This window comes from Cephus cinctus, unplaced genomic scaffold (genome assembly GCF_000341935.2).
Source record: "Cephus cinctus unplaced genomic scaffold, Ccin1 Ccin1_scaffold1709, whole genome shotgun sequence".
In the NCBI taxonomy this organism is placed as follows: Eukaryota; Metazoa; Arthropoda; class Insecta; order Hymenoptera; family Cephidae; genus Cephus; species Cephus cinctus.
The window spans coordinates 57,720-70,733 of NW_014333955.1; the positions used below are offsets into that span (position 1 = coordinate 57,720).

Genomic DNA, 13,014 nt, shown 5'->3' on the forward strand with positions numbered 1-13,014 from the left:
CCCACCGCCCCCTACCGTAGACCTCAAAGACCATTGATGGACCAACCAAACACCCTAGGAAAAAGACACAACCAGAGCCATAAGGTCGAACCATTAGACCCACATACCGTAGAAAGGCCAAAACTGGCATCATTGACGAAAATTTTGAGAAAATTCATTGATGCTGGTATATGACGTCAGAGAAAAGGTCGTCAGCTGTTTTTGACTATGGACTTCGTGGATTTCCCACGAAGTCCCATTACACTCGTTACCCAAGACGATGTATATTGGCATAACGTTTCGTTACGTCACTGACTCCCATAATAATAACAATGAGAGATATTACATTTAACGAATCAATCGGCATCCCTCAAATCTTAATCCCTCGTCTCGTACCGAACACGCCTACCAATAAATAATTATTTATTGGCCAACCGAAGGATACATTCACGTATGTATATATATACATATATAATGACGTATAAGAAAATGCCACCCCTCAACCCGTTACCTTTTTTTTTTTCAATAGCAATAAACGCCAGTCGGTTATGCATTGACAAGTCGCGCATAATCAAGTCACATGGCAGACGGTAGTGGCACAGTTCGATTATTGATTTTAAAATTCTATTACCAGTCTGACAAATCGAGTGGAATCACGCCCATGAAAAATTTTCAAATGGTAGCCGTGAAAATGAGACCTAGTGCACGTTACATGTATGCATGCCCATAGGTATATCCCGTACGGTATATGGAAGCTCATAGAAGGTTTCGTATTAATATATATTTATTGGTCGTTTAAGTTGAAAGGGGTTTTGGAAATAATTGCCAGGACGAAGGGGCGAGGGCCAAAAACCAATGTTAGACAAATCAGGCAGGTACCTGGAATACGTCTCTGGTTAGGTTAGGTATGTCTGACTGGATGTTAGGTACAGTTCAGCCTATATGTATATACTCTGTGTATACTCATTGTACTCGGAGCAAGTCAACCCCTCCCGTCCTGCCATTCCCCTCATCCAACATTTTGCTACGGTTCGTATGGCCCCGGTTACATTTGCATGGCTACGAAATTGCCCTTGTCAATGAAAACTACCAATTCCCAGTTTACAATTGGAATTGCCGCGATTGGAGCGTGTGCCATTTTGACGTTACCTTTTATGTATATATAGCCAATAGGCAGAATATGTAATCGTGTATAGAGGGACTGTCATGCAAAGTTACACTGGTTCTATATACTTTGGAAATACGTATACCGCGTGTTACTCTTGATACCTGACTTTTACGTGCGTTACTTAAGCTGATATATACATATCGTAACGTATCTTTCTTAACTCGACGCCGATAGCGAAAAAATCCGAAAACTAACCTATGTTACCTTCGGCCGTCCACCCTTCGCTCAGGCATCCGCAAGCTCAGCCAGGCGGGCTTCAGCCAATTCTTTTTTCACTGGGAATTTACGGGCCGGTGTGACCTGGGAGTTGGGGTGGAACAGGCCCAAATCCACCAAAAGGAGAGCTCTAACAGAACCTATCAGAAAATACGATAACTTAACGGATCCTGTAGAGTTTTGGGGTCGCGTGAAATCAGCAAACGCAACTGGACGCACGAACGGGAGCGGACGGTTACGGAAATGCGCGACCGCTCAGGCTGCTAGGTTCAGCTTCTCTAGGATCGAAGTAAGAAATCCCTTCACCAATTAATAAATTTGGAGACTCACCGGAGCTGATCGGTGAAGTCCGAGAACCGCATCCAGGAGACACTCCGACGGGCACTACACTGGAGCACAGCACTGCACTTTTGGAACACTTACAGAAAATCCATTGAATTTCCTGGATATCGCGAAAACTACACGAGCGCGAACTTTCTATACCGGATCTAAACACGGCTAGAAAAACTGTAAACAAATAACACGGGAGCGCGAGGCAGTTCGTGACACCTCGGTCGGTGTCCCGAGACAGACTGCTTTGACAATAGCCAAATGCCAAATTCGATAACTAATCATTCCGATTGGTCGAGATCCCTGTAGCCGATAACTCTTCCGTTTCCCTTGAGTCGTCCCTTTGAACCAAGTCGACAGGATTCCTTAGCGAATCGGTACGCAACTTTTGGAAATCCTCCACGGCCGCTTCCCCAGGGCAGATTCGAGCACCTCGACCTCAACTAAACAATATCAAATCTTTCTGAAGAGAAATCGAGAACGTTATCTGTATCGGTAGCCGGAGTCGCCTTGCGACCGTGGAACCAAAAAATGACGTCACAGTATATAATAGCTATGTACGAAGAATATGGTACTTCCTAATGAACATGAGTAACAGATTGAAAATGTATGATTGTTTTCATGAAACAGTATATAGATATATTGCAGGATAGTGGGAGAGAATAATTGCGAAGTAGAAAGAGAGGGATATAAGGGGCGGGAGGGAGGACGAGCAAGAATCCCAGTAGCAAGGTAACAATAGTTAAGCTGGCTTTCACAACAAATGCTGTAAAGGGGCCGCCTCCTATCCTCCTCTTATTTGAGTTCCATTGTGGATCCTCCAGAATTTCTCGGTTCTCTCTCTCTCTCTCTCTTACTCAATGGGATTTATTAACAGCAAGACGAATTTATTGTTCGCACGTTTAATATACCCGAGAGCCATGTGGTCGTTTCCTTTTGAAATATTTTTTTTTCTCGAATTTTTACACTTTTTACACAAAATTTTATTCAAACATTACCTGTTTTGGAAATTTTCTTTTTTCGCTACCAAAATTTATTTTTGATTATTTTTCGCATTTTTTTTTCACTCTCCCCCATTCACTTCCCGTACGAGGCTGCTCGATCGCAGATCATCTGGGAATTCCGTGACTCTGGACCCCAGCATCCCTGGACCAGACGGGCAACCAAGTTTTCTCAATGAACACAGGGTCCTCGGTAAGAGCCACTGAGGACTCTGTGACAAAGGGGACAGTGGGGGTTGTGTCTTAAGGGTTCGTAGATCCCAGGAAGTTAGGTATGTGGGGAGGGATGAACGTTAAGGGTCGTTCAGTCAGTGTAGGTATCTACCTAGCCTTTACCTACCCCTTGGCTATCCACAGTCTGATGATACAGGGCGCCCGAGAGTCTGCCAAGAGATGCTGGAATGCGACGGATCTTGAGGGTGTTACCGATACTGTATATATATATATATATATATATATATGTATATTTCATCTATAGTGCAGTATCTGGTGTGTATATATATAGCTGTCTAAGCTAGACGTGCCAGGTTGGTGCGAAGAGAGTGGAGGATGCTTTCTTGGGACGTCTTTGGAGCATCAATGAAACCTGACCTCCGAGTGGGAGGTGTACAGGTAGATTCAGAGAGAGAGAGAGAGAGAGGGTTAACAATGGAGTAGCATTCTTTGCGTCACCTACAGAAGCAGGTGTTAGTCAGCGCCTCGTGATTCCCAAAAGAACTCGAAGAATGAGACGGATGAGAATGGCCGCGAAATAACCATATACTGTGTGTCTTATTATTTTGCATCTCTTACCCCCTCTATCACCATCTCTCTCATTTTCATTCAAACGGCAAAACAGAAAGGATCGCCATAAATGGCGAATCAAATTACAATTTGAGAAAAAAAATTGTCACGGCAGAATTGAAAATATATATTTTCTCACGTAGTTCTTAGAAAGTCCAAAAAAAAAAATCAATTACGTTTGCGTATCTGACTATAGCGAATTGCATTGTGTACGATAAATTCGGATTAATCTGATTGGAATTAGATTATCTCCTACACAGATATATTTGTGTACTATAGTGTACCAGCTGACAGACTATAGTGTATAAGGATACCAAAGAGACTCTATGCTACTGGGTGCGCATGGCTCCTTGGTAAATCAATGGATAACAGAGATCCGTTTGGTAAGACATGGGAAGGGGTAGATTTCTATAATGGGGGGGGGACTGTGGGGGGGGGGATGAAGAGCACAGGATATAAGGATACATAAGAGAATCATTGAAAACCGCGAGAACCGAAATTGAAGTTATGGGACAAGGTAGATAAAAAAAAATGAGAGACTCAAGAGAAGATGAAGAAAATAAAAAATAAAATAAAAGAATAAAACGAAGAAAAGGAATCCCTCTTCTGCGTTTGAGTCGCCAAGCAATCTTCCTGATCTGAGAGATGGACGGATAACGTCAGTCAATTGGCGATCGACTCGAGTGACTCTCCCCTTCGGCAACGAACTTTTCTCCCATTCTTTGTGGGAAAACGTAGGCAGCAGACAATGGGCATTGCTGCTAGATGGTTTAGGGGGCTGGTGGGGGGGCAGGGAGGGGGGATCCACTAAGAATCGTATTCCGATAGGGTAAACCATGGAATATCCATTTTACTTATTTATTCCCAATTTCCATTAAATAAATCCAGATTCTTATATGGGATCCCAATGCCAATAGAAAAGTGTATTGAGCTTTCGATATTATCATTATTGTTTGATAACACAAGAAAGCCTTAGATAATTATTATATACGTAATCCGGTAGGAAATTCTTGAAATTAATAAAGACAGGTTTTACTGTAGTATCTTATATGTACTGTGTATATAGGTATAGTTGCTAGTTATCAAAAGGGGTTGTATTGTGTCAGAGGAGTAACTGGCCTTGGTGGAGTATGGTTTAGTATTATATATACATATTGAATATAGGTATATAGTATAGTATAAAGTAGGGACAGGGCACGTATAGGAAGGAAACCGTATTCTGCATGTGGTATATGGGAAAGTGCCCTGAATGAGAAAAGGGAAATAAGAATGAGAATAAGCCTGAAATACGTGGAACCACTCGGGTTTTCCATTTGTGAGCGGACTCTCTTTTTTGGAGGCGGTAGTGGTGAGGATGTAAGAGGGAGAGAGAGAGAGAAGAGAATCGGCAAGTTCAAAAGGAAGGAGCTCGCGAAGGACCTAGAAGATTTTTCCAGAAGGCAGAGGGGTGACCAATGGAAAATCCGTAAACGGAGTAAAAAGAAGGAATTGTAAGTTCGAATTCGATAATGCCCATAAGAGGATTTAGTACGGTGGAAGGCTGGGGAGGATATGTCCTTAAGCTTAGTTTCCTATTGGAAACGACACACGGTTAACACGTGTAAGTATAAGATGTATAGTAGATAAATCCACCGGGTGACCAGTATCTAAAAACCATTGAGCATCCCCATTCCATCCATATATATATATATATATATATATATATGTGAACTACAATAACTTGAATCGAAGATGATCTTGAGTCCAGCGAAACCCCCGGTAGAATATTCTCATCCTAACAGCTACTCCGGGGTGTCCTAGATACATCCTGGATGCTGGGGACAAAAGGAAGAGAATGTTAAAAAAAAATTTTTTTTACCACAGATTCAAAGTTTCTTCCGTACCGGAGTGGAGCTTGGATGGAATTGATGGATGAGAATGCGCCAAGCTTCCTGAATGCCCACAGTGTATATCCATGTGTGCACGTTACATGCCTGGGCTATGTGCACCTTATGTATCTCAGCCAGGCGAAAAATGGGCTCTCGAGCTTTTAGCACAGGCAAACAAATCGCACGCGCGTCTCGCGCGGAAGCTTCTTCTTACTACGGTTTTTCCTTTTTGGTTGCTGTGCGTGGAAATATGTGTATATATTGACACTGTGCCTGGTGCCAAATTCAGGCTGTATCCGGACGCTGTGACACCTGGAAGAATCGATATGGTAAGTATCCAGCGTATGTATACATATATAGATGATAAAAAAAATTTCAGATTAAATGAAAGAAAATGAGGAAATAATTGAGATAAGGTAATTTTTTTTTCAATACCGAAAAAAGTGCCGCTTCGAAGGTGCAAATTCCCATGTAAGCGCCTGCCGGTGTCAGCAACTGCAACGCCAAGGGGTGCAGCTCGTCTTTGGTGGATGCTGAGGCATTGCTAAGCTAAAATATAGAAGGCTACCAGTGCTTAGTAGTACAATTGGAACTTAGCCGACGGTCGCATTTTAAAAGGCTTACGAGACCTGAGCCAGTCTCTGTGCTGCATAGTCTATGTGGTTCGGTACTTTATATATATATTCACTATAGATATAGGTACCTTGAAAAGTATTAACCATGACGGGTCCGTTCACTTTGGCTGACTGCTGCTAAGTGTACAGGTGAGTGCTCCGCGGATTTTCATTGCACCATAATTGTCTGCTCGTTAGCGCAGATCCGAAGCTGGTTCACTCGTGCGAGAAGCGGTTAGTGAAGGAGAATGAATGAAAAAAAGGATGATGGGCAGGACCAGAGAAGAAGAATCAGAGGAACGGACGGTAGGAAGCTGATAGAATAAAGATCGGAGCGAAAGGGAAGGGCATTATGATTATTGACGGGTGTTCGAAAAATAGGATCCTCCGTAAGCCAAAGTCCAGCCGGGATGACCAGGGCCGTGTCGATTCCGTTGGTTTCCCTGGTCCTTGGGCCGGCATTGTCGTCCTGGCTCTGCGACACCTGCTCGCTTCACGAAAGGACCCACCCTGGACTGGAATAAAAGAGGCTGGGTGGCATCGACTGTACCGAAGGGCTGAAGTGCAGAGGAGGTGGCGGATGAAGATAAAGAAGAAAGTGGGGGAAGTGGTGGCTGCAGAGGGTTGAAGGACCCTGGACATCCCCGAACCGTGAGGTCGTCCTGCGCCACTTTACTTGGTCACAATGTCCGGGTAGGTCGGAGGTGGACGCACCTTCGGACTACCTCAGAAGGGAACCTCCAAACAACGTCATTACGCGGACATCGAAAGAGCAAGCTGGTGGCTGTGCTTTGTCCAATGCATTCACAGGAATCGAAGGGCAGGACCGGCATTCGGCTGGTCTTCGAAACAGCTGCTGCCACCTTGACGCGCATACCTTTTACAATAGAGACAATGTCGCCGTACGATTTTATTCTGGTTTTCTCATTGAACTTGAGGATTTTGAGAAAGGAACATGGTATGACGCACCCCGGACACCTCATTGTCCGGTATTAGCCTACTGAGCACACCCAAAGCTTTTAATCCCTTGGTTATGGTACTTAGCAAGAAGCTGGTACCTGTTCCTTGGGCTGTGTACCGACAGAGCCAATATTAAGGACCTGGTGTCATCGGATGAGGGGCTGATTGTTAGACAGTGAAAATTTGGCTAAGTACAGATACAAATTGTCCTGTGATCAATTGACAATGGGATCACCGGGATCTTACTCGTGGATGATCCCGAGTGATCTATGGCTGAATCTGATCTTGCACTTTGACGCAGCACCGGCTCCCAGTGTGCTCCCGATGGCATGAGGATCCAGTGAAAGAGGCAGTTGCACTTGGCACGTTATTCAATGTGCCAAAGGACCAAAAGGGAGCACCGTGTCGATACACGGAGCAACCCTTCGTCGCGGGGCTATTCATGCGACCGAGGGTGGCCCATGCGAAACAAAACATATTGTCTGAATTTAATTGTCAAGGGGAGCATTAGATATTCATAGGTTACAAGTTCCACGAAGCGTCTAACGATAATCGTGCACCCGTCCGTGCGAAGGGACAGGATATAGGGTATCCAAGGGGATGGTACCTATGGATGAGCACCCTCTAAGGGATTTTTTAGAAGAGCCAGAGAAGGTCTAACGAATATATTTTTTTTAATTTTTAAAAACTAGGCTACCATCATCCCTTAGCGAGAACTCATCGAGAACAAGGGTTGGTACAGTGGACGGTTCTGTGAGTAAGGGCTGCGAGGGGGTAGCAAGGGGAACAGAGAGTAGAGTGTGCGACGGTAACGTCTTCGCGTATGGACGAGTTGTGCGGGTTGTGAGACAGAATCCAGGAGGGATGAAAAGAGGAGTTCAGATCGAAAGTGGGAGTGCTGTCTAGGGTGAAAAAGACCAATTTCAAAATACAGCTTGAATTTTGGGTCGAGAACAAAATTTGACGTATTTCGACTCTTCGATCTGACCTCCATCTTTTTACCACCCTGATAAATGTTTTATGCACAACAAAATTTAACACTTATAATCCTGAATTTTAACGTCCCCCATGGATGCAATACTCTACGTGCACTTCGGGGGCCTGACCTCGAGGTATCTACGAATTAGCGGACAATAAAACACGTGCGAAATATGTAAGTGCGCCTAGTCGCATGCGCTTACGTACGCGGGCACGCGCGTACCATGGGACAGAAGCAAATGTGCGTCACAGATTGAACGTAGCCTTTTTGCTTGTAAGTGCCGTACGCGACGGCTCGTTATCGTCGGAAATGGACGTGGCCAAAAGTTGTACACCAGCCAGTAAGGAAGCGACCTGGTACAGCTCGTAGCACTTAGCTACGCCCACGGTAGAATGCCATTGGCTGACGGGCCATTCGGCAAAAGTGTTACGTGGTGGGAGAAAAGGCTCCTACCCCGGCCTACGGGATCCGTACGAGGTGCTCCGTCACTTTAGGTGCATTTCCAAATCCATCGTCCCGAGAGAACTACATTGCATCCCGTTTATTTTACGCGAACCTGCCAAACTTCACGCCATTGAGAACCGACTAGACGCAAAGCCCGTCTCTCTCTGTGCTATTGTCGCTGGTACGCGATGCGTCGCGCGATCGCGTCGTTGCGGGTCCGGTGTTAGGCTCGGATCGTATTTACTCCGAGCTTCGAAAGTCGGTTGAACTTTTTTAAAAGAAAATCCTAATTCGCCGCGCTGTGTGTTCAGTGGTGACAGTGTACAATAGATATAAATAAAAGAAAAAGATAAAAGAAAAAGAGAAACGCCAATACTTAAATAATAATAAAAACAGGTCTACCTAGTGGGTGTCTCAAAGTGCAGTGATCCACGTATAATCATCGATATCCGCAAAAAATTCCTACTAGCTTTGCACTGCGAATTAACTACTAGCGATCGATCGATCTTTCGATCGATCAGATCCGATCTATTATTTATTCGTGTTCATCGAGGCGAGACGCGAGTCTCAATCACGGCAGCAAAATTGAGCTGGACTTGCATCAACGGGCCGCCGGCCACTTTATGAGGTGAGACCCCAATAACTATACTTAAAAGTGCTAACTGGTTTACATCGCTGATTCCTGTTTTTCCATTACTTCTATCTTCTTCTTCTTCTTCTTCTTTTCTGTCTCTCTCGCTCGCACGCTCCCGTCAACAAACTGCCGTTCCGATCGTTGTCTCCTTTCCCACTGTACACTGTCCTCTTCTTCTTCTCTCTTCGAGTTGACTGTACTCTCTTTCTCTCTCCTTGTATCCACAAGCCACGTCTATTGACCTGTAATAGCGAGACAAGGATATAAATATTCACAATCTAAACAAGAACAATCGTTATCAGTCGACTTTAAGATTGGCACTGGACGAGTCGAAAATTTTGATAATTTAATTGTGAAATATAATCGTCATATCGTCATAACCAAGAGTGAATAAAAGTGCTGACGAATATGACGGGTAATTTGAACGACGGTGAATACACGATCTGGCAATTGCAAATGAACATTTACAGGTATGTAAATCACATTAAAAATTAATGATAGCGAAAGAGAGAGAGAGAGAGAGAGAGAGAGAGAGAGAGAGAGAGAGAAAGATACACACTTAAGGCAGAGTACACAACTGTGCGGTAATAAATCGCGGTTCCCCATTTCGTAAACCCCATGATTCGTACCTAACCTAAACATTCAATTAGCACTTCCTAATCCCCCTCGTTGTCAACAACCATTACTTCCAGCATCTTCCACCAAAGCTTCATCCCTTCCCACCTACCCCTCCCCATCATCTCTCTCTCTCTCTCTCTCTCCCATAGAACACGGCTAAAACTAACCCTCGACGTCACCCCGTATTTCCCCATAACCCGCGTATCTATTAATCCTCGCTGAATGACACTCGAGGGTGGGTCCACAGGGTGATTCTAACCCCTACAAAATCGTAACTACCGCCCCAGGGGCCCTCCCTCAACCACTACAGGTTTTTATTTTATTTTTCTTTTTTTTTTTTAATGAATGCTCAAGGAGATCCCTAAGCTGTCTCTCTCTCTCTCTCTCTCTTCTCTCTCGCCGGTAATTGTGTTAGTTCGAGAGGCCCGGGATTTTGCGCCCTTCCCTCAGGGGTGACATTTAGGGTCGGCTGCAACCACGTCTAGATTGGTTAATGGCTTTGATATGAGAAAAGGATAAGATTAATTTGCTTATGAATCAAAGAGCAAACGAATAAGCAATTACTTTGCTTAGTTCCTCAGGTTACCTGCAGCTCGACGATCCATAAGTTTTTCATAACCGCAGGATAAATGATCCTCTCTTTATCCTCTGTCTTCTTCCTTGTTATTTCTTTTCTCTCTGTCTCTCTCATTGATCTTACTTCATCTCACTCCTTATATCCCAGTGTATCCTCGTAGACGACGCTTGCTGCCTCCTAAAATTGTAATGAAAATTTTCTTTACTTACTCGCAATCTCAATATGCATGAAGAAAATGCACGGCAATAGAGATAAAAACCTGCACGAATTTACCTTGAGATCTTCTTAACAATGTAACACACTGATAATGGACCGTAAACGAGATTAATTACTAATTAAGGCCGCATTCTCATTTCTGCCTCACAGAGCCGGCGGCAACATGTGCGACGGCGCGTTTACGGAAACGCTCAGGGGGATGCAGGGCATCGGCGCTGGTCCAGGTGGATCACCACCAGGTGGTGGTGGTGGCGTCGGTCCTATGGGCGTCGGACTTGGGAGTCCCTTGGGCGCTGCCGCCGCTGCCAAGAAGATGCAGGTCGATCACATAAAACGTCCCATGAATGCCTTTATGGTCTGGTCGCGTCTTCAACGGCGTAAAATCGCCCACGAGAATCCAAAAATGCATAACAGCGAGATCTCCAAGAGGCTGGGTAAGAGGATGCTCCTTATTATGTTATTCTTCCTGTTATCAGACCTGATAACAGATTCCTGGAAAATACAGTCGAATTAAAATCTATATATGATACCGTGCAGTGGTAATTTTACATAGTCTATATATGCATATGTAGGCTAGGTAAGATTATGGCCTTTTTTTCCTAATTTTTTTTTTTCAATTATTTCACTCTATCAGCCATTCGTGGGAAATAGTAAAATTAAAATCTACATATGCCTTTCATATAGTATATGACATATGTGTATTGCACTGGCAACGCATACTGGTACCACTGCTCTCATATTGTATGGCCGGCTACTTGATTCTAATAAAAAAAAAATGTCCCTGACACGTGCAGCTACTCCAGTCGGCAAAGTGCAGCGACTCACCAGTGCATTATTAGGAGCAACCACGTTGTAAGGATCCTTTCAGGATGTTACGTATTTCTAATGGTTCACGTCGGTCTCGTTAAAGATACTTTTTCTTAAGTAAGGTTACACGCGGATAATACCCTGCTTCCGTCGCTTTCGTGAAAATTCACGTATAACGACGACTTCGTGCATTTCCGTCGGCACGGTGAAAACCGGGGTACAGTGCAGACGGTCATTTAAAAAATTTTTCTTCACGGTGCGTCATTCTCGTTGAAATACACGCAGACAGAATCCGGGTAACGAACCCTAAAACACATAAGATAAACTTATCAGCCGTGGACGAAAGAGCTATGAGATATTTTTGAAAAAATATTTGTTCAACCTCTGCATTGTTTTATAAAAGATTACAAGTGTCGAAGCACAGAGAGAAATAGTGAATTTTTTTTCTTAATTTTGATTTTTTCTAAACAACCTGTCAAAATAATCCAAAGCAAAGTACCCAGCAGGCACCACTGCCTTGCCGGATCTCAACGCTATTCTCTAGAACTATACAGGAGGGTGGGTGACGGGGAAGGGTGGTTGGACGCCAGGCGTCGCGACGCATATCCAAAGTACAAGGGAACGGGAGCTCGGGTAGAGCTTACAAGCGGATGCTTTCATCCTAATGAAGTACCTTTACTTGCCGGAGTCATCTTGCGCTTCAGGCTCTTCAGGCTCTTCGGCAGCATATTTAGCGCAGCACTCGGTCCTCCCGGTAGAAATTACGAAAGGATTTGATCGTGCATCAGGGTACGGTGGGAGAGGGTGGCGTTGAGGGAAGATCCGTAAGCCCCTCTGCTCCTGGGCACGATGCTCCTTAACCTTTGACCCCTATACGTTCCTCAACCCCTAGGGGTGATCAATTTTACGCACGATAGCCAGGTCAAGCTGCGTCCCACATATGTACCCAACATTGGGAGCCATACGGGGGTGAACCCGTACATGATAGCTATACTTGGTCAGTCGGTGGGTTTAACGTTTGTCCAAACGGGGAAGCTCCGTGTCCTTTTACCACTGAGGGTTCGGTTCATCCCCCAAAATAACCGAGAAATCCCTGGTACAGTCTGGGGTCAACCAGTGGCTACTGCTGATCCCTGGAATTCGTAGGATTCCGGCAGGCGCCCTCCTCCCAGCCTCTGAACTTCATTAGTAAGTGATAAGACCACATTGTGCCTCGACCTGTAAATACAGATATAGAATATGACTAAGTTCCAGGTAATCGTTTAGGCAGATACTCACATGACCGATAATTGGATATTTATCAGATACACAAAAGATTGGAGACTGGACACGTGTCTTGTACCCCGATGACTCCTTATGGAATTCCGTGATGTAAGTGCGCCTGTAATTCGGACCGTTCTCCTTCGGCCTCTTCCGTTCAATCTGCCCTGCGCCTGTAAGTGGGTATATAGAGTGAAAGTGCGTCGCATGAGATTCGCGAAATGAATCGGAGGAACCCGACACTAGATTTCTATGGGAGTACCGGGAACAATGGTACAGCGTGACAAAGGACACGAGGACAAAAACCTTCCTCTGTACTCTCCAGTCTAAAGGTTGGTACACAGGTACGCGTTTTTCTTCCTCTTCTCTAAGCGGGATTAAAAATAATCGCACGCGCGGCGCGCTCGCGTTACGCCCGACTGACTTCGACGGGCAGCGTCGCGACGCTATTTTTGGGCTCGGGGGGTTGACAAAAAATGGTAAGGGATTACGTAGCGGATATTTTTTTTTACAAAAATAATCGTATGGGGGGTATCGGGAATTTGGGGGAGAAGCGGGCG

At 44.7% G+C, this 13,014-nt stretch overlaps 1 protein-coding gene across 3 annotated transcripts in view; it reads left to right on the forward strand.

Moving 5' to 3' along the window:
• The first annotated feature begins 8,369 nt into the window (after positions 1-8,369).
• The window catches only part of LOC107273549 (transcription factor Sox-19b), a 13,712-nt gene continuing 9,067 nt past the window's right edge, over positions 8,370-13,014 (forward strand). Inside the window, exons 1-3 of one of the 3 annotated variants that reach the window (XM_025090884.1) lie at positions 8,370-8,970; positions 9,205-9,446; positions 10,538-10,821. In XM_025090884.1, the coding sequence (XP_024946652.1) occupies positions 9,385-9,446; positions 10,538-10,821 (346 nt within the window). In that variant the 5' untranslated portion in view covers positions 8,370-8,970; positions 9,205-9,384. The remainder of the gene's footprint in view (positions 8,971-9,204; positions 9,447-10,537; positions 10,822-13,014) is intronic. The other 2 variants (XM_015751872.2, XM_015751873.2) reach the window with 2 other exon arrangements.